This window comes from Hypanus sabinus, chromosome 19 (genome assembly GCF_030144855.1).
Source record: "Hypanus sabinus isolate sHypSab1 chromosome 19, sHypSab1.hap1, whole genome shotgun sequence".
Taxonomy (NCBI): domain Eukaryota; kingdom Metazoa; phylum Chordata; class Chondrichthyes; order Myliobatiformes; family Dasyatidae; genus Hypanus; species Hypanus sabinus.
Window position 1 is genome coordinate 3575253 of NC_082724.1, and position 22237 is coordinate 3597489.

The following is a 22237-nucleotide window of genomic DNA, read 5'->3' on the forward strand; positions in this document are numbered from 1 at the left end:
CCTGCTCCCAAACCCTCTTCACCCTGTCACCCTGGGATAGGCACTCCGAACGGGATAGGCATCCGCTGTTACAAACGGAGGGTGGGGGTTCACAGTTTGTGGGATCGCTCTGTGTAACGAACCCCCACCCCATTTGCCCTCCCCTCAGAGCAAGAGAATCGGCCACTTCTTTTTCTGGTACTGCCGCGGCGAGGTGGCGGCCTCCCCGCACTTCGCGGACCGCTACGCGGTGATCCTCGAGGCGTACCTGCTGGGCTGCAGCGGCCCGACGCTCCGGGACCTCGAGCACCAGGTCCGGCTGGTGACGGCCCTCGGCCAGGTGGCCGGCCAGGTCAAGGCGGCCATCGCCCAGAGGAGCGACATTCCGCAAACCGGTCAGCCGCAGGTGAGGGCGGCCCATGCAGGGGCCGCGGGGAAGGGGGCGATTTTTGGCAGGCAAGGCGATCAGGAAGTTGGGGCCATCTTGGGGTGGTGAGGCGGCGGGGACGTTTGGGCAGAAAGGGTGGAGGTTGGAGAGATCGTTGTGATAGCTCTAATCTCAGATCAATCTCACCCTCCCACTTTTCTTTCATCTACGTGTCTGTGTAAGGGTTTCTGAAATGCCCCTCTCCCACCCTCTATCTCCCTCTACCACCACCCCCGGCAGCACCTTCCACACACCCATCACCCATGTAAAAATTAAAAAAGATATACTTTCTTCCAATCACCTTAAAATTACATCTTCCTCCTATTTATTTCCACCCTGAGAGAAAAGACTCTGGCAGTCCACTGGATCTCTGCATCTGGTACACCTCTATCTTGTCACATCTCATCCTCATTCAATCCACAGAGAAAATCCCCAGCTGCCTCAGCCTACCCTCATAAGACACCCTCTCTAGTCCAGACAGCATCCTGGTGAATCTCCTCTGCACCCTCCCTAATCCAGACAGCATCCTGGTGAATCTCCTTTGCACCCTCTCTAATCCAGACAGCATCCTGGTGAATCTCCTCTGCACCCTCTCTAATCCAGACAGCATCCTGGTGAATCTCCTCCGCACCCTCTCTAATTCAGACAGCATCCTGGTCAATCTCCTCTGCACCCTCGCTAATCCAGTCAGCATCCTGGTCAATCTCCTCTGCACCCTCGCTAATCCAGTCAGCATCCTGGTAAATTTCCTCAGCCCCCTCTCTAATCCAGACAGCATCCTGGTGAATCTCCTCTTCACCCTCTCTAATCCAGACAGCATCCTGGTCAATCTCCTCGGCCCCCTCTCTAATCCAGGCAGCATCCTGGTGAATCTCCTCTGCACCCTCTCTAATCCAGACAGCATCCTGGTGAATCTCCTCTGCACCCTCGCTAATCCAGTCAGCATCCTGGTAAATCTCCTCAGCCCCCTCTCTAATCCAGACAGCATCCTGGTCAATCTCCTCTGCATCCTCTCTAATCCAGGCAGCATCCTGGTGAATCTCCTCTGCACCCTCTCTAATCCAGACAGCATCCTGGTGAATTTCCTCTGCACCCTCTCTAATCCAGGCAACATCCTGGTGAATCTCCTCTGCACCCTCTCTAATCCAGACAGCATCCTGGTAAATCTCCTCGGCCCCCTCTCTAATCCAGGCAGCATCCTGGTGAATCTCCTCTGCACCCTCTCTAATCCAGTCAGCATCCTGGTAAATCTCCTCTGCACCCTCTCTAATCCAGACAGCATCCTGGTGAATCTCCTCTGCACCCTCTCTAATCCAGGCAGCATCCTGGTCAATCTCTGCACCCTCTCTAAAGCTTCCCCATCCTTCCTCTAATGAGGAGAGCAGAACTGAACACAATACTCCAAGTGTGGTCTGACCATAGAGTTGCCACGTTACCTCACAACTCTTGAACTCAGACCTCCGACTAATAAAGGCCAACACGTCACACATCTTCCTGACTGCAGTGGGTGCAGGGGAAGGAGTTATCTCAAGGGGAGAGGTCCCTGTTCAGGGCCAGAGGACCAACGAATGTCCCACCCTGAGCTGTGCTCAGGAATGAGACTCCGTCAGATCCATACCTTCCCTGTGGGGGCCCAATGGCCATTTCCTCCACCAGCAGTGGGGTCAATCTGCCCCAGGGTGGTGGGGGAGGGTCTGTGTTAAATTGGTTTCCTCCAGTGAACAGCTTGTCTTGTATGTTGTTCATACAGAACAGATGATTACACGGTGCCTTAAGGGAGCTCCTCTGTTCATTATGAGCCGTGCTGTATATCCTGGGTGATCCTGGTCCTTCCACAGCCATGATTGTTCTTGGAAAGTTTTTCTGCATAAGTGGTTTGCCATTGCCTCCTTCTGGGCAGTGTCTTTACAAGATGGGTGACCTCAGCCATTATCAACACTCTTCAGAGATTGTCTGCCTGGGGTCAGTGGTCACATAACCAGGACTTGTGATCTGCACCGGCTGCTCATACGACCATCCACCACCTGCTCCCATGGCTTCACGTGACCCTGATCCAGGGCAGGAGGATCAGGGGCGGGGGGGACTAAGCAGGTGCTACACCTTGCCTAAGGGTGCCCTGCAGGCTAGTGGAGGGAAGGAGCACCTCCCACCTCCTTTGGTGGAGATAGTCAACCTGCTGAGATAGTCAACACAAGGAAATCTACAGATGCTGGAAATTCAAGCATCCTGACGAAGGGTCTCAGCCCGAAACGTCGACAGTGCTTCTCCTATAGATGCTGCCTGGCCTGCTGTGTTCCACCAGCATTTTGTGTGTGTTGTCTGTCCTGACGAAGGGTCTCAGCCCGAAACGTCGACAGCGCTTCTCCCTATAGATGCTGCCTGGCCTGCTGTGTTCCACCAGCATTTTGTGTGTGTTGTCTGTCCTGACGAAGGGTCTCAGCCCGAAACGTCGACAGCGCTTCTCCCTATAGATGCTGCCTGGCCTGCTGTGTTCCACCAGCATTTTGTGTGTGTTGTCTGTCCTGACAAAGGGTCTCAGCCATAAAACAAAGAAAACCAACAGATCCTATTAAGAAAAGAAGACTATCATACATCCTGACGAAGGGTCTCGGCCCAAAACGTCAACAGTGCTTCTCCCTATAGATGCTGCCTGGCCTGCTGTGTTCCACCAGCATTTTGTGTGTGTTGTTGAGAGAGTACAAGGTAAAACAATAACAGGAGCAGAACGGAATAAACAGGAGCCGAGGAAGGGTGTCGGTCTGAAATGTCAACCATTTATTCATCTCCATGGATTCTGCTTGACATGCTGAGTTCCTCCAGTGTTTTGTGTCAGTTACTCTGGATTTCCAGCATCGGCAGAATCTCCCATGTTACCGAATGCAGAATATGGCGTTACAGTTACAGAGAGAAGGTACTGCAGGTAGACAATAGGGTGCGAGGCCCACAACGAGGTCAATGCAACGTCATAACCAGGTGGGTCAGGTCCAACATGTCTCTGTTCCCCTCGCTAATTACACAGTCAACCCCAGTCCAAGAAGTGCCCCTCCCTGACTGGTTAATGAATTTGAGCTCAGTTATTTCGCTTCCCTGATTGGTCAGTGAATTTGAGCTCAGGTAGTTATATTGGGATGAGTGCAAGCAGAGGGAGGTGGTGGGAGGGGGTAATGGAAAGGGTTAGGGGAGGACAGGAGGTCAGAAGAGTGAAGGGTTTCAGGCAGGAGTTCCCAACCTTTTTAAGCCATGGGCCAATACCATTAGGCAAGGCGTCCATGGAAACGTCTGATTTCAGTCGAGGGCAGGTGAAAAGAGGAGAAAGGAAGGGAGCAGCAAGGGTTGAGGGCAGGTGAGGGACATCGGAGAGGGGAGGAGGAGAGGTGTTGAGTTGAGAGGGTGTGAGGGGAGGGGTTGAGTTGTGTGGATGTGAGGGGAAATGTTGAGTTGAGAGGGTGCAAGGGGAAGGGAGACGTTGAGTTGAGAGGGTGCAAGGGGAGGGGAAATGAGTTGAGTGTGTGCGAGGGGAGGGGACGGATTGAGTTGAGAAGGTGCGAGGGGAGGGGAGATGTTTAGTTAAGAGGGTGCGGGGGGGGAAATGTTGAGTTGAGTGTGTGTGAGGGGAGGGGAGGGGTTGAGTTGAGAGGGTGTAAGGGGAGGGGAGATGTTGAGTAGAGTGGGTGTGAGGGGAGGGGAGATGTTGAGTTGAGAGGGTGTGAGGGGAGGGGAGATGTTGAGTTGAGTGGGTGTGAGGGGAGGGGAGATGTTGAGTTGAGTGGGTGTGAGGGGAGGGGAGATGTTGAGTGGGTGTGAAGGGAGGGGAGATGTTGAGTTGAGAGGGTGTGAGGGGAGGGGAGATGTTGAGTTGAGTGGGTGTGAGGGGAGGGGAGATGTTGAGTTGAGTGGGTGTGAGGGGAGGGGAGATGTTGAGTGGGTGTGAAGGGAGGGGAGATGTTGAGATGAGAGGGTGCAAGGGGAGGGGAAATGTTGAGTTGAGTGTGTGTGAGGGGAGGGGAGGGGTTGAGTTGAGAGGGTGTGAATGGAGGGGAGATGTTGAGTTGAGTGGGTGTGAGGGAAGGGGAGATGTTGAGTTGAGAGGGTGTGAGGGGAGGGGAGATGTTGAGTTGAGAGGGTGTGAGGGGAGGGGAGATGTTGAGTTGAGTGGGTGTGAGGGAAGGGGAGATGTTGAGTTGAGAGGGTGTGAGGGGAGGGGAGATGTTGAGTTGAGTGGGTGTGAGGGGAGGGGAGATGTTGAGTTGAGTGGGTGTGAGGGGAGGGGAGATGTTGAGTGGGTGTGAAGGGAGGGGAGATGTTGAGATGAGAGGGTGCAAGGGGAGGGGAAATGTTGAGTTGAGTGTGTGTGAGGGGAGGGGAGGGGTTGAGTTGAGAGGGTGTGAATGGAGGGGAGATGTTGAGTTGAGTGGGTGTGAGGGGAGGGGAGATGTTGAGTTGAGTGGGTGTGAGGGGAGGGGAGATGTTGAGTTGAGAGGGTGTGAGGGGAGGGGAGATGTTGAGTTGAGAGGGTGCGAGGGGAGGGCTACACTGGGGTCATTGACATCTCTCTGTCTCTGCAGCTGCCCCTCTGCTACAGGAGCTGCTGAGAACGGCCGAGCTACCCCAGGACTTCGTGACGCCCTACGACCCACACATCAGAGCCGGTCACATCCTGGTGCGGAGCTCGGGTTGGGTTGACCCTGGCAGGGTTTTGTATGGGCTGGGAGGGGGCATGCATGGGATGGTGAGTTGGGGGTCAGTGAATGAGCTGCCTGTCCCCTGCCCCTCTCCAGGTCGACCGCTGTAGGGTTTTGGCGTCCAAGCAGAAGCCGCTGTGGTTGGAGTTCAGCCGAGCCGATCCCGAGACCCCGGCACAGACACCCGTCGTCATCATCTTCAAACACGGTGACGACCTGCGGCAGGACATGCTCATCCTCCAGGTAACGCCCCTGCAGGCGCCAACCGCATCCTCCCCACCAACACCAGGGAGGGTCGGGGGGGCAGCTGACTATGAGGGAAACAAAAGGAGGGAATGAGGAGGGATCGAGAGGGTTGGGAAACGGGAGCTTAGAGGAGGGTATGAGGTGGGAGGGTGGGGGGTTCGGGGTGTGGTGGGGAAGGCAACATTTGTGAGTGTCAGCACTAATTTTGGGTTGGGGGGGACAATTCAGTGCTGGACTCCAGGGCAACCCCGGCTCTCAGGGATGGACCCGCACCAAGGTCAAAGTCAGACCAGTGGTCAACACAGGGTGAATACTGTTCCACTCTCCCCTCTCCCCTTGCCCCTCCCTCCCCCTTCCCTCTCACCTACAGACGCTGGTGATAATGGATTCCATCTGGCAGGAGAATGCACTGGATCTGAACCTCATTCCCTACGGCTGCATCGCCACAGGATACAACATGGGTAAACGCTCCCTCTCCCTCTCTGCCTTTCTCCCTCCAATTTCTGTCACACTCTCTCGCTTTCTCATTCCCTCACTTTCTCACACTCGTCCCCTCTCTCATTTTCCCTTCCATCTCTCGTATCTTTTCTGCTCTCTCTTTCATTTTCATTCTCTTTGGTTTTCTCTCTCCCTCTCTAATTCTCACTTCCCCTACCTCTCTCTTCCTTGACCCCTTTCCTCTCTGCCCCCCTCTCTTTCAGATTTCAGACACTGTCCCTCACTGGACGGATTTCAGACACTGTCCCTCACTGGGACGGGTTTTGGACACTGTCCCTCACTGGACGGGTTTCAGACTGTCCCTCACTGGACGGGTTTCGGACACTGTCCCTCACTGGACGGGTTTCGGACACTGTCCCTCACTGGACGGGTTTCGGACTGTCCCTCACTGGACCGGTTTTGGACACTGTCCCTCACTGGATGGGTTTCGGACACTGTCCCTCACTGGACGGGTTTCAGACTGACCCTCACTGGACGGGTTTCAGACTGTCCCTCACTGGACGGGTTTCGGACTGTCCCTCACTGGACAGGTTTTGGACACTGTCCCTCACTGGACGGGTTTCGGACACTGTCCCTCACTGGACGGGTTTCAGACTGTCCCTCACTGGACGGGTTTCAGACTGTCCCTCACTGGACGGGTTTCGGACACTGTCCCTCACTGGACGGGTTTCGGACACTGTCCCTCACTGGACGGATTTCGGACACTGTCCCTCACTGGGACGGGTTTCGGACACTGTCCCTCACTGGACGGGTTTCGGACTGTCCCTCACTGGGACGGGTTTCAGACACTGTCCCTAACTGGACGGATTTCAGACACTGTCCCTCACTGGACGGGTTTCAGACTGTCCCTCACTGGACGGGCTTCAGACACTGTACCTCACTGGGCGGGTTTCGGACACTGTACCTCACTGGGCGGGTTTCGGACACTGTCCCTCACTGGGACGGGTTTCAGACACTGTCCCTAACTGGACGGATTTCAGACACTGTCCCTCACTGGGACGGGTTTCGGACACTGTCCCTCACTGGGACGGGTTTCAGACACTGTACCTCACTGGGCGGGTTTCGGACACTGTCCCTAACTGGACGGATTTCAGACACTGTACCTCACTGGGCGGGTTTCGGACACTGTACCTCACTGGACGGGTTTCAGACACTGTACCTCACTGGACGGGTTTCGGACACTGTACCTCACTGGAAGGGTTTCGGACACTGTCCCCTGCTGGACGGGTTTTGGACACTGTCCCTCACTGGGACTGGTTTCGGACACTGTACCTCACTGGGAGGGTTTCGGACACTGTCCCCTGCTGGACGGGTTTCAGACACTGTCCCCCACTGGACGGGTTTCAGACACTGTACCTCACTGGACGGGTTTCGGACACTGTCCCCTGCTGGACGGGTTTCAGACACTGTCCCCCACTGGACGGGTTTCAGACACTGTACCTCACTGGACGGGTTTCGGACACTGTCCCTCACTGGACGGGTTTCAGACACTGTCCCCCACTGGACGGGTTTCGGACACTGTACCTCACTGGGCGGGTTTCGGACACTGTACCTCACTGGACGGGTTTCAGACTGTCCCTCACTGGACGGGCTTCAGACACTGTCCCTCACTGGGACGGGTTTCAGACACTGTACCTCACTGGGAGGGTTTCGGACACTGTCCCCCACTGGACGGGTTTCAGACACTGTACCTCACTGGACGGGTTTCGGACACTGTACCTCACTGGGAGGGTTTCGGACACTGTCCCCTGCTGGACGGGTTTCAGACACTGTCCCCCACTGGACGGGTTTCGGACACTGTCCCTCACTGGACAGGTTTCAGACACTGTCCCTCACTGGACGGGTTTCAGACACTGTCCCTCACTGGACGGGTTTCAGACACTGTCCCTCACTGGACGGGTTTCGGACACTGTCCCTCACTGGACAGGTTTCAGACACTGTCCCTCACTGGACGGGTTTCGGACACTGTCCCCTGCTGGACGGGTTTCAGACACTGTACCTCACTGGACGGGTTTCGGACACTGTCCCTCACTGGACAGGTTTCAGACACTGTCCCTCACTGGACGGGTTTCGGACACTGTCCCCTGCTGGACGGGTTTCAGACACTGTACCTCACTGGACGGGTTTCAGACACTGTCCCCCACTGGACGGGTTTCGGACACTGTCCCTCACTGGACGGGTTTCAGACACTGTCCCCCACTGGACGGGTTTCGGACACTGTACCTCACCGGGACGGGTTTCGGACACTGTACCTCACTGGGCGGGTTTCGGACACTGTACCTCACTGGACGGGTTTCAGACTGTCCCTCACTGGACGGGCTTCAGACACTGTCCCTAACTGGACGGATTTCAGACACTGTCCCTAACTGGACGGATTTCAGACACTGTCCCTCACTGGGACGGGTTTCAGACACTGTCCCTAACTGGACGGATTTCAGACACTGTACCTCACTGGGACGGGTTTCAGACACTGTCCCTAACTGGACGGATTTCAGACACTGTACCTCACTGGACGGGTTTCAGACACTGTCCCTCACTGGACGGGTTTCAGACACTGTCCCTCACTGGACGGATTTCAGACACTGTCCCTCACTGGGACGGGTTTCAGACACTGTCCCTCACTGGACGGGTTTCGGACACTGTCCCTCACTGGACAGGTTTCGGACACTGTCCCTCACTGGGACGGGTTTCAGACACTGTCCCTCACTGGGACGGGTTTCGGACACTGTCCCCTGCTGGACGGGTTTCAAACACTGTCCCTAACTGGACGGATTTCAGACACTGTCCCTCACTGGGACGGGTTTCAGACACTGTCCCCCACTGGACGGGTTTCAGACACTGTACCTCACTGGAAGGATTTCAGACACTGTCCCTCACTGGGACGGGTTTCAGACACTGTCCCCCACTGGACGGGTTTCAGACACTGTACCTCACTGGACGGATTTCAGACACTGTCCCTCACTGGGACGGGTTTCAGACACTGTCCCTCACTGGGACGGGTTTCAGACACTGTCCCCCACTGGACGGGTTTCAGACACTGTACCTCACTGGACGGATTTCAGACACTGTCCCTCACTGGGACGGGTTTCAGACACTGTCCCTCACTGGGACGGGTTTCAGACACTGTCCCTCACTGGGCGGGTTTCAGACACTGTCCCCCACTGGACGGATTTCAGACACTGTACCTCACTGGACGGGTTTCGGACACTGTCCCCTACTGGACGGGTTTCAGACACTGTCCCTCACTGGGACGGGTTTCAGACACTGTCCCTCACTGGACGGATTTCAGACACTGTACCTCACTGGACGGGTTTCGGACACTGTCCCCCACTGGACGGATTTCAGACACTGTCCCTCACTGGGACGGGTTTCAGACACTGTCCCTCACTGGGACGGGTTTCAGACACTGTCCCCCACTGGACGGGTTTCAGACACTGTACCTCACTGGACGGATTTCAGACACTGTCCCTCACTGGGACGGGTTTCAGACACTGTCCCTCACTGGGCGGGTTTCAGACACTGTCCCCCACTGGACGGATTTCAGACACTGTACCTCACTGGACGGGTTTCGGACACTGTCCCTCACTGGGACGGGTTTCAGACACTGTCCCCCACTGGACGGGTTTCAGACACTGTACCTCACTGGACGGATTTCAGACTGTCCCTCACTGGGACGGGTTTCAGACACTGTCCCTCACTGGGACGGGTTTCAGACACTGTCCCCCACTGGACGGGTTTCAGACACTGTCCCTCACTGGGCGGGTTTCAGACACTGTCCCCCACTGGACGGATTTCAGACACTGTACCTCACTGGACGGGTTTCGGACACTGTCCCCTGCTGGACGGGTTTCAGACACTGTACCTCACTGGACGGGTTTCGGACACTGTCCCTCACTGGACGGGTTTCAGACACTGTCCCCCACTGGACGGGTTTCGGACACTGTACCTCACTGGGCGGGTTTCGGACACTGTACCTCACTGGACGGGTTTCAGACACTGTCCCTAACTGGACGGGTTTCAGACACTGTCCCCCACTGGACGGGTTTCAGACACTGTCCCTCACTGGACGGGTTTCGGACACTGTACCTCACTGGACGGGTTTCAGACACTGTACCTCACTGGACGGGTTTCAGACACTGTCCCCCACTGGACGGGTTTCAGACACTGTACCTCACTGGACGGGTTTCGGACACTGTCCCCTGCTGGACGGGTTTCAGACACTGTACCTCACTGGACGGGTTTCGGACACTGTCCCTCACTGGACGGGTTTCAGACACTGTCCCCCACTGGACGGGTTTCGGACACTGTACCTCACTGGGCGGGTTTCGGACACTGTACCTCACTGGACGGGTTTCAGACACTGTCCCTAACTGGACGGGTTTCAGACACTGTCCCCCACTGGACGGGTTTCAGACACTGTCCCTCACTGGACGGGTTTCGGACACTGTACCTCACTGGACGGGTTTCAGACACTGTACCTCACTGGACGGGTTTCAGACACTGTCCCCCACTGGACGGGTTTCAGACACTGTCCCTCACTGGGACGGGTTTCAGACACTGTACCTCACTGGACGGGTTTCGGACACTGTACCTCACTGGACGGGTTTCAGACACTGTCCCTCACTGGGACGGGTTTCAGACACTGTCCCTCACTGGGAGGGTTTCAGACACTGTACCTCACTGGGCGGGTTTCGGACACTGTACCTCACTGGACGGGTTTCAGACACTGTCCCTAACTGGACGGGTTTCAGACACTGTCCCTAACTGGACGGGTTTCAGACACTGTCCCTCACTGGACGGGTTTCAGACACTGTCCCTCACTGGGAGGGTTTCGGACACTGTCCCCTGCTGGACGGGTTTCAGACACTGTACCTCACTGGACGGGTTTCGGACACTGTACCTCACTGGACGGATTTCAGACACTGTACCTCACTGGACGGGTTTCGGACACTGTACCTCACTGGACGGATTTCAGACACTGTACCTCACTGGACGGGTTTCGGACACTGTACCTCACTGGGCGGGTTTCGGACACTGTACCTCACTGGACGGGTTTCAGACTGTCCCTCACTGGACGGGCTTCAGACACTGTCCCCCACTGGACGGGTTTCAGACACTGTCCCTCACTGGACGGGTTTCAGACACTGTACCCTGCTGGACGGGTTTCAGACACTGTCCCTAACTGGACGGATTTCAGACACTGTACCTCACTGGACGGGTTTCGGACACTGTCCCTCACTGGACGGGTTTCGGACACTGTCCCTCACTGGACGGGTTTCGGACACTGTACCTCACTGGGGGGGTTTCGGACACTGTACCTCACTGGACGGGTTTCAGACTGTCCCTCACTGGACGGGCTTCAGACACTGTCCCTAACTGGACGGATTTCAGACACTGTCCCTCACTGGGACGGGTTTCAGACACTGTCCCTCACTGGGACGGGTTTCGGACACTGTCCCCTGCTGGACGGGTTTCGGACACTGTCCCTCACTGGGACGGGTTTCAAACACTGTACCTCACTGGACGGGTTTCAGACACTGTACCTCACTGGACGGGTTTCGGACACTGTCCCTCACTGGACGGGCTTCAGACACTGTACCTCACTGGACTGGTTTCGGACACTGTCCCTCACTGGGACGGGTTTCGGACACTGTCCCTCACTGGGACGGGTTTCAGACACTGTCCCTCACTGGGACGGGTTTCGGACACTGTCCCTCACTGGGACGGGTTTCAGACACTGTACCCTGCTGGACGGGTTTCAGACACTGACCCTCACTGGGACGGGTTTCGGACACTGTCCCTCACTGGGACGGGTTTCGGACACTGTCCCTCACTGGGTGGGTTTCGGACACTGTCCCTCACTGGGACGGGTTTCAGACACTGTCCCTCACTGGGACGGGTTTCGGACACTGTCCCTCACTGGGACGGGTTTCAGACACTGTACCTCACTGGACTGGTTTCGGACACTGTCCCTCACTGGGACAGGTTTCAGACACTGTCCCTCACTGGGACGGGTTTCGGACACTGTCCCCTGCTGGACGGGTTTCAGACACTGTACCTCACTGGGACGGGTTTCAGACACTGTCCCCCACTGGACGGGTTTCAGACACTGTCCCTCACTGGGACGGGTTTCGGACACTGTCCCCTGCTGGACGGGTTTCAAACACTGTCCCTAACTGGACAGATTTCAGACACTGTCCCTCACTGGGACGGGTTTCAGACACTGTACCTCACTGGACGGGTTTCGGACACTGTCCCTCACTGGACGGGTTTCGGACACTGTCCCTCACTGGGAGGGTTTCAGACACTGTCCCTCACTGGACAGGTTTCAGACACTGTCCCTCACTGGACGGGTTTCGGACACTGTACCTCACTGGGCGGGTTTCGGACACTGTCCCCTGCTGGACGGGTTTCAGACACTGTCCCTAACTGGACGGATTTCAGACACTGTCCCTCACTGGACGGGTTTCAGACACTGTCCCTAACTGGACGGATTTCAGACACTGTCCCTCACTGGACGGGTTTCAGACACTGTCCCTCACTGGGAGGGTTTCGGACACTGTCCCCTGCTGGACGGGTTTCGGACACTGTCCCTCACTGGACGGGTTTCGGACACTGTACCTCACTGGGAGGTTTTCGGACACTGTCCCCTGCTGGACGGGTTTCAGACACTGTCCCCCACTGGACGGGTTTCAGACACTGTACCTCACTGGACGGGTTTCGGACACTGTACCTCACTGGGAGGGTTTCAGACACTGTCCCTCACTGGACAGGTTTCAGACACTGTCCCTCACTGGACGGGTTTCGGACACTGTCCCCTGCTGGACAGGTTTCAGACACTGTACCTCACTGGACGGGTTTCGGACACTGTCCCCTGCTGGACGGGTTTCAGACACTGTCCCTCACTGGACAGGTTTCAGACACTGTACCTCACTGGACGGGTTTCGGACACTGTACCTCACTGGGAGGGTTTCAGACACTGTCCCTCACTGGACAGGTTTCAGACACTGTCCCTCACTGGACGGGTTTCGGACACTGTCCCCTGCTGGACGGGTTTCAGACACTGTACCTCACTGGACGGGTTTCGGACACTGTCCCCTGCTGGACGGGTTTCAGACACTGTCCCCCACTGGACGGATTTCAGACACTGTCCCTCACTGGACGGGCTTCAGACACTGTCCCCTGCTGGACGGGTTTCGGACACTGTACCTCACTGGATGGGTTTCGGACACTGTCCCTCACTGGACGGGTTTCGGACACTGTCATTCACTGGACGGGTTTCGGACACTGTCCCTCACTGGACGGGTTTCAGACACTGTCCCTCACTGGACGGGTTTCGGACACTGTCCCTCACTGGACGGGTTTCGGACACTGTACCTCACTGGACGGGTTTCAGACACTGTACCTCACTGGACGGGTTTCGGACACTGTCCCTCACTGGACGGGCTTCAGACACTGTACCTCACTGGACTGGTTTCGGACACTGTCCCTCACTGGGACGGGTTTCGGACACTGTCCCTCACTGGGACGGGTTTCAGACACTGTCCCTCACTGGGACGGGTTTCGGACACTGTCCCTCACTGGGACGGGTTTCAGACACTGTACCCTGCTGGACGGGTTTCAGACACTGACCCTCACTGGGACGGGTTTCGGACACTGTCCCTCACTGGGACGGGTTTCGGACACTGTCCCTCACTGGGTGGGTTTCGGACACTGTCCCTCACTGGGACGGGTTTCAGACACTGTCCCTCACTGGGACGGGTTTCGGACACTGTCCCTCACTGGGACGGGTTTCAGACACTGTACCTCACTGGACTGGTTTCGGACACTGTCCCTCACTGGGACGGGTTTCAGACACTGTCCCTCACTGGGACGGGTTTCGGACACTGTCCCCTGCTGGACGGGTTTCAGACACTGTACCTCACTGGGACGGGTTTCAGACACTGTCCCCCACTGGACGGGTTTCAGACACTCTCCCTCACTGGGACGGGTTTCGGACACTGTCCCCTGCTGGACGGGTTTCAAACACTGTCCCTAACTGGACAGATTTCAGACACTGTCCCTCACTGGGACGGGTTTCAGACACTGTACCTCACTGGACGGGTTTCGGACACTGTCCCTCACTGGACGGGTTTCGGACACTGTCCCTCACTGGGAGGGTTTCAGACACTGTCCCTCACTGGACAGGTTTCAGACACTGTCCCTCACTGGACGGGTTTCGGACACTGTACCTCACTGGGCGGGTTTCGGACACTGTCCCCTGCTGGACGGGTTTCAGACACTGTCCCTAACTGGACGGATTTCAGACACTGTCCCTCACTGGACGGGTTTCAGACACTGTCCCTAACTGGACGGATTTCAGACACTGTCCCTCACTGGACGGGTTTCAGACACTGTCCCTCACTGGGAGGGTTTCGGACACTGTCCCCTGCTGGACGGGTTTCGGACACTGTCCCTCACTGGACGGGTTTCGGACACTGTACCTCACTGGGAGGTTTTCGGACACTGTCCCCTGCTGGACGGGTTTCAGACACTGTCCCCCACTGGACGGGTTTCAGACACTGTACCTCACTGGACGGGTTTCGGACACTGTACCTCACTGGGAGGGTTTCAGACACTGTCCCTCACTGGACAGGTTTCAGACACTGTCCCTCACTGGACGGGTTTCGGACACTGTCCCCTGCTGGACAGGTTTCAGACACTGTACCTCACTGGACGGGTTTCGGACACTGTCCCCTGCTGGACGGGTTTCAGACACTGTCCCTCACTGGACGGGTTTCAGACACTGTACCTCACTGGACGGGTTTCGGACACTGTACCTCACTGGGAGGGTTTCAGACACTGTCCCTCACTGGACAGGTTTCAGACACTGTCCCTCACTGGACGGGTTTCGGACACTGTCCCCTGCTGGACGGGTTTCGGACACTGTACCTCACTGGATGGGTTTCGGACACTGTCCCTCACTGGACGGGTTTCGGACACTGTCCCTCACTGGACGGGTTTCGGACACTGTCCCTCACTGGACGGGTTTCAGACACTGTCCCTCACTGGACGGGTTTCGGACACTGTCCCTCACTGGACGGGTTTCGGACACTGTCCCTCACTGGACGGGTTTCAGACACTGTACCTCACTGGGCGGGTTTCAGACACTGTCCCCCACTGGACGGGTTTCAGACACTGTCCCTCACTGGGCGGGTTTCGGACACTGTCCCCTGCTGGACGGGTTTCGGACACTGTCCCTCACTGGGACAGAATGTACTCAGCCGCTCGGTTGTCCCATTGGACCACTGGTGCTGATCCCTGCAGTGTAATTTGAATTGCATGTGCTGAGGTGTTGCTGCTTAATTCCAGCAATGTTGTTGATGATTTGTTACTGCTAGTGCATGGTTTTGTGGTTTCAGCCTCAGCAGAGCTCATGCATTGATGCATGCTTCCAACTGCATTAGTGCTTGTGCATGCAATGCAATTGAGCTGATGAAGTCTGTGCACTTTGCATTATTGCTAATGTTGTTCAGTTGCACCAGATGCATTGGTGCTAATGCATCGCGAGTGGTTCCAGCTGCTTTTGGTGCCGATGCATTGGGGTGGGGGAGAAGCTGGGGGTACTGTTGTCCCACCACACGTGGCTGCATGTGTGATGCAGGGATGATCGAGGCTGTGAGAGATGCAGCCACCATCGCAGCCGTACAGAGGATGAAGGGCGGCAACAGCGGAGCATTCAAAAACGATGCACTGCACGACTGGCTGAAGGACAAGCTGCCGGTGGAGGAAGATGTAAGTCTCTCATTACCTCACCCTCCAACCCCCTCGTATTATCATCCCCTCTCATTCCATCATACCCTCTGCTCATCCATGTCTCTCCCTCAGTACCGCCCCTCCCACACTGTGACTCTCCCTCAGTACCACCCCTCCCACAATGTGACCTTCCCTCACTACCGCCCCTCCCACAGTGTGACCTTCCCTCAGTACCACCCCTCCCACAGTGTGACTCTCCCTTACTACCGCCCCTCCCACAGGTTGACCTTCCCTCGGTACCGCCCCTCCCACAGTGCGACTGTACCTCAATACTGCCCTTCCCAAAGTTTGACTCTCTCAGTACCACCCCTCCCACAGTGTGACCCTCCCTCGGTACCACCCCTCCCACAGTGTGACCCTCCCTCAGTACCACCCCTCCCACAGTGTGACACTCCCTCAGTACCACCCCTCCCACAGTGTGACCCTCCCTCAGTACCACCCCTCCCACAGTGTGACCCTCCCTCGGTACCACCCCTCCCACAGTGTGACCCTCCCTCGGTATCACCCCTCCCACGGTGTGACTCTCCCTCAGTACCGCCCCTCCCACGGTGTGACTCTCCCTCAGTATCACCCCTCCCACAGTGTGACCCTCCCTCAGTACCATCCCTCCCACAGTGTGACCCTCCCTCAGCACCACCCCTCCCACAGTGTGATTCTCCCTCGGTACCACCCCCCCCCACAGTGTGACCCTCCCTCCCACAGTGTGACTCTCCCTCACTACCGCCCCTCCCACAGGTTGACCTTCCCTCGGTACCGCCCCTCCACAGTGCGACTGTACCTCAATACTGCCCTTCCCAAAGTTTGACTCTCTCAGTACCACCCCTCCCACAGTGTGACCCTCCCTCACTACCACCTCCCACAGTGTGACCCTCCCTCACTACGTCCCCTCCCACAGTGTGACTCTCCCTCAGTACCACCCCTCCCACAGTGTGACCCTCCCTCAGTACCACCCCTCCCACAGTGTGACCCTCCCTCAGTACCATCCCTCCCACAGTGTGACCCTCCCTCGGTACCACCCCTCCCACAGAGTGACCCTCCCTCAGTACCACCCCTCCCACAGTGTGACCCTCCCTCAGCACCACCCCTCCCACAGTGTGATTCTCCCTCGTACCATCCCCCCCCCCACAGTGTGACCCTCCCTCGGTACCACCCCTCCCACAGTGTGACCCTCCCTCAGTACCACCCCCCCCCCACAGTGTGACCCTCCTTCAGTACCACCCCTCACAGTGTGATTCTCCCTCAGTACTGCCCCTCGCACAGTATGATTCTCCCTCGGTACCGCCCCTCCCATGGAGCAGATCGAGGGCAGATCCCAGGGTAATTTGCAGGGTTTGGTGGGGGTTTTGTGCTGCCCATTCTGACTACCTCTGCTCCTCAGTACCACCGTGCAATGGAGACCTTTGTCACCTCCTGTGCTGGCTACTGTGTGGCTACTTACGTCCTGGGCATCGGTGACCGACACAACGACAACATTATGATCACGGAGAAAGGTACAACCTATGACCTTTGACATTGGCAACAGACCCTCCAGCCTGGGTCTCTGAGAATGGAATTGAACTACCAAGATACAGTGAGAAGCTGTTCATACAGATCAGATCATTACACACAGCACTGAGGGGCTGTGAAACAGCAACAGAATGCAGAACAAAGTGTTACAGTCACAGAGAGAGTGCAGTGCAGGCAGACAACAAGGTGTGAAGTCATAACGAGATTGAGGGTCTGTCTAATTGTACCACTCAGATGTCTGGATTGGTTGATGGTTGGCTGGGTTTGTGGGTGGCTGTGAGGGTGCCACCGTAATGGGGTGCTTAGTGCAAGGTTCGGGGCATTGGAGTTTCTGGTGTCCTCTGCCCATCCTGCCCCTGGAGTGCATGGATTTTCCCCGGGTACTCTGGCTTCCTTCCACAGTCCAGGGACGTATCGGTTGTTGTGACCAGGTCGGGTGCTGTGGCTCAAAGGCCAACTCGCCCTCTGCTTCAATAAATAAATCAGTGGGCTCGTTAGTTGCTGGAGTGGTTGGTCCGTCAGTCGGTTAGTAGGTGAAGTGGTCAGTTGTTCAGTTGGTTAGTTGGTGGAGTGGTCAGCTGATCGGTTGGTTAGTTGGTGGAGTGGTCAGCTGATCGGTTGGTTAGTTGGTGGAGTGGTCAGTTGATCGGTTGGTTAGTTGATGGAGTGGTCAGTTGTTCAGTTGGTTAGTTGGTGGAGTGGTCAGTTGTTCGGTTGGTTAGTTGGTGGAGCGGTCAGTTGGTTAGTTGGTGGAGCGGTCAGTTGGTTAGTTGGTGGAGTGGTCAGCTGATCGGTTGGTTAGTTGGTGGAATGGGCAGCTGATCGGTTGGTTAGTTGGTGGAATGGGCAGTTGATCGGTTGGTTAGTTGGTGGAGCGGTCAGTTGGTGGAGTGGTCAGCTGATCAGTTGGTTAGTTGGTGGAGTGGTCAGTTGATCGGTTGGTTATTTGGTGGAGTGGTCAGTTGATCGGTTGGTTATTTGGTGGAGTGGTCAGTTGATTGGTTGGTTAGTTGGTGGAGTGGTCAGTTGTTCAGTTAGTTAGTTGGTGGAGTGGTCAGTTGATTGGTTGGTTAGTTGATCAGTTGGTTAATTGGAATGGATGGTTGATCAGCCGGTTAGTTGGTAAACAGATGTGTTGATTTGGTTTTTGGGCTGGTGGATAAGTTGGTTGGTTGAGTGGATGGGCTAATCTGCTGGTGGTACGCCTACCCACACACCTCCCCAACTCAGTCCCACCTCCCAGGCATTCCACAGTCAGCCATCACCTCGGGCTTCCTATGCCTTCTTAAAAATGAAAGTTGTAAAAGGTGTAAAGATCAGCTTGCTTCGTCACACATACAGTAAAACAAAAACGACCAACACAGTCCACACTTCCAGTACCAGCACAGCAAGCCCACAACTCAGAAACACTCACCCAAATGCCTTTGGACTGTGGGAGGGAACCGGAGCACCCAGAGGAAACACACACAGTCACAGTACAAACTCCTTACCGGAATTGAACACGGGTCGCTGGTGCAGTAATAGTTTTATGCCAACTGCTATGTCCCAGTGAAGCCCTGTGCCCCCACCCACTCCCCGGACAGACTAGTTCTTTGCAATAATTATCCTTTGGCCAAGATCATTCACAGAGGCAGCTGAATTGGTTGTAATCATAAAGCAGCTTGTGGGACGTTTTCGCACGGCACGCTGCAGAAACAGCTGTCACCTGACCTGTGTTTGTATTTGTTGCACAGGGTGATAGGGTGCTGAAGAAGGAATATGGCATGCTTGCACTGTTACCAAAGCATTGAGGTGAAGAGTCAGGAAGTTGTGTTTTAAAACTTCCTAGTTGGACCACGTCTAGAGCTTTATAAAACTCTAGTTGGACCACGTCTAGAGCTCTATAAAACTCTAGTTGGACCACGTCTAGAGCTCTATAAAACTCTAGTTGGACCACGTCTAGAGCTCTATAAAACTCTAGTTGGACCACGTCTAGAGCTCTATAAAACTCTAGTTGGACCACGTCTAGAGCTCTATAAAACTCTAGTTGGACCACGTCTAGAGCTCTATAAAACTCTAGTTGGACCACGTCTAGATCTCTATAAAACTCTAGTTGGACCACGTCTAGAGCTCTATAAAACTCTAGTTGGACCAGGTCTAGAGCTCTATAAAACTCTAGTTGGACCACGTCTAGAGCTCTATAAAGCTCTAGTTGGACCAGGTCTAGAGCTCTATAAAACTCTAGTTGGACCACGTCTAGAGCTCTATAAAACTCTAGTTGGACCACGTCTAGAGCTCTATAAAACTCTAGTTGGACCACGTCTAGAGCTCTATAAAACTCTAGTTGGACCAGGTCTAGAGCTCTATAAAACTCTAGTTGGACCACGTCTAGAGCTCTATAAAACTCTAGTTGGACCACGTCTAGAGCTCTATAAAACTCTAGTTGGACCACGTCTAGAGCTCTATAAAACTCTAGTTGGACCAGGTCTAGAGCTCTATAAAACTCTAGTTGGACCACGTCTAGAGCTCTATAAAACTCTAGTTGGACCACGTCTAGAGCTCTATAAAACTCTAGTTGGACCACGTCTAGAGCTCTATAAAACTCTAGTTTGGCCAGTTCTAGAGCTTTATAAAACTCCAGTTGGACCACATCTAGAGCTTTATAAAACTCTAGTTGGGTTGGACAACGTCTAGAGCACTATAAAACTCTAGTGGGACCACGTCTAGAGCTCTATAAAACTCTACTTGGACCACGTCTAGAGCTCTATAAAACTCTAGTTGGACCAGTCTAGAGCTCTATAAAACTCTAGTTGGACCATGTCTAGAGCTTTATAAAACTCTAGTGGGACCACGTCTAGAGCTCTATAAAACTCTAGTTGGACCATGTCTAGAGCTCTATAAAACTCTAGTTGGACCACGTCTAGATCTCTATAAAACTCTAGTTGGACCACGTCTAGAGCTCTATAAAACTCTAGTTGGACCAGGTCTAGAGCTCTATAAAACTCTAGTTGGACCACGTCTAGAGCTCTATAAAACTCTAGTTGGACCACGTCTAGAGCTCTATAAAACTCTAGTTGGACCACGTCTAGAGCTCTATAAAACTCTAGTTGGACCACGTCTAGAGCTCTATAAAACTCTAGTTGGGTTGGACAACGGCTAGAGCTCTATAAAACTCTAGTTGGACCACGTCTAGAGCTCTATAAAACTCTAGTTGGACCACGTCTAGAGCTCTATAAAACTCTAGTTGGACCACGTCTAGAGCTCTATAAAACTCTAGTTGGACCAGGTCTAGAGCTCTATAAAACTCTAGTTGGAGCACGTCTAGAGCTCTATAAAACTCTAGTGGGACCACGTCTAGAGCTCTGTAAAACTCTAGTTGGACCACGTCTAGAGCTCTATAAAACTCTAGTTGGACCACGTCTAGAGCTCTATAAAACTCTAGTGGGACCACGTCTAGAGCTCTGTAAAACTCTAGTTGGACCACGTCTAGAGCTCTGTAAAACTCTAGTGGGACCACGTCTAGAGCTCTATAAAACTCTAGTGGGACCACGTCTAGAGCTCTATAAAACTCTAGTGGGACCATGTCTAGAGCTCTATAAAACTCTACTTGGACCACGTCTAGAGCTCTATAAAACTCTAGTTGGACCAGTCTAGAGCTCTATAAAACTCTAGTTGGACCATGTCTAGAGCTTTATAAAACTCTAGTTGGACCACGTCTAGAGCTCTATAAAACTCTAGTTGGACCACGTCTAGAGCTTTATAAAACTCTAGTTGGACCACGTCTAGAGCTCTATAAAACTCTAGTTGGACCACGTCTAGAGCTCTGTAAAACTCTAGTTGGACCACGTCTAGAGCTCTGTAAAACTCTAGTTGAACCACGCCTAGAGCTTTATAAAACTCTAGTTGGACCACGTCTAGAGCTCTATAAAACTCTAGTTGGACCACGCCTAGAGCTTTATAAAACTCTAGTTGGACCACGTCTAGAGCTCTATAAAACTCTAGTTGGACCACGTCTAGAGCTTTATAAAACTCTAGTTGGACCACGTCTAGAGCTCTGTAAAACTCTAGTTGGACCACGTCTAGAGCTCTATAAAACTCTAGTGGGACCACGTCTAGAGCTCTATAAAACTCTAGTGGGACCATGTCTAGAGCTCTATAAAACTCTACTTGGACCACGTCTAGAGCTCTATAAAACTCTAGTTGGACCACGTCTAGAGCTTTATAAAACTCTAGTTGGACCACGTCTAGAGCTCTGTAAAACTCTAGTTGGACCACGTCTAGAGCTCTGTAAAACTCTAGTTGGACCAGATCTAGAGTAACGCTTTCAGTTCTGGTTTGCCCTGTTACAGGAAGAACCTGGAGGCTTTGGAGAGGGCACAGAAGACGTTCACCACTCGAGAGGTTGGGTTGCTTTCTCTCGAGTGTTGGAGGCTGAGGGAAGACCTGATGGAATTCTATAAGATTACGAGTAGCAGAGGTAGGATGGAGGTCTGGTATCTTTCCCCAGAGTCTAGATGTCCCACTCCAGAGGGCAAGCATTTAAGGTGAGATGTCCAGAGCAAATTTTTTTATTCAGAGAGTGTTTGGGGCCTGGAATGCCCTGATGGAGGAGGCAAATACAATAGAGGCTGTCTGTGGAAGACATATCTCAGGGCTGTATACGATATACATGCTTTGATAATAAATGTACTTCGACTGTTTGGATTTATGTAGCTCCTACACAGGCACTTAAACACACAGGGAAGGGAGGGATATGGGCCATGTACAGACAGAAGAGATTTTTTAAAATTAAAGTTCAAAGTAAATTTATTATCAAAGTACATATTTTTCACCATAAAAAACCCTTAGATTCATTTTCTTGCAGGAACTCTCAGGAAAATAAAGAAATACAGTATAATCAATGAAAAACCACACACAAAGTCTGACAAACTACCAACATGCAAAAGAAGACAAACTATGCAAATACAACAAAATAAGTAAATAAATAATATTGAGGATAATAAAAATTGGCCATGATTAGCTTAATTTGTTACAAAGTGGGCTGAGGGACCCATTCCTGATCTGTGTTCTGCATTCTACGTTCTCAGTCACCAGGTGCGTTGGGATGCCCTGAAAGAGATTTGGG

General features: G+C 54.0%; 1 protein-coding gene across 2 annotated transcripts in view; it reads left to right on the forward strand.

Annotated features, from left to right (window-relative positions):
• The window catches only part of LOC132377679 (phosphatidylinositol 4,5-bisphosphate 3-kinase catalytic subunit gamma isoform-like), a 43707-nt gene that overhangs the window by 16401 nt on the left and 5069 nt on the right, over positions 1 to 22237 (forward strand). For both annotated transcript variants that reach the window (XM_059943906.1, XM_059943907.1), the window contains exons 4-9: positions 149 to 374; positions 4972 to 5066; positions 5185 to 5331; positions 5705 to 5795; positions 15476 to 15606; positions 17006 to 17117. In XM_059943906.1, the coding sequence (XP_059799889.1) occupies positions 149 to 374; positions 4972 to 5066; positions 5185 to 5331; positions 5705 to 5795; positions 15476 to 15606; positions 17006 to 17117 (802 nt within the window). The remainder of the gene's footprint in view (positions 1 to 148; positions 375 to 4971; positions 5067 to 5184; positions 5332 to 5704; positions 5796 to 15475; positions 15607 to 17005; positions 17118 to 22237) is intronic.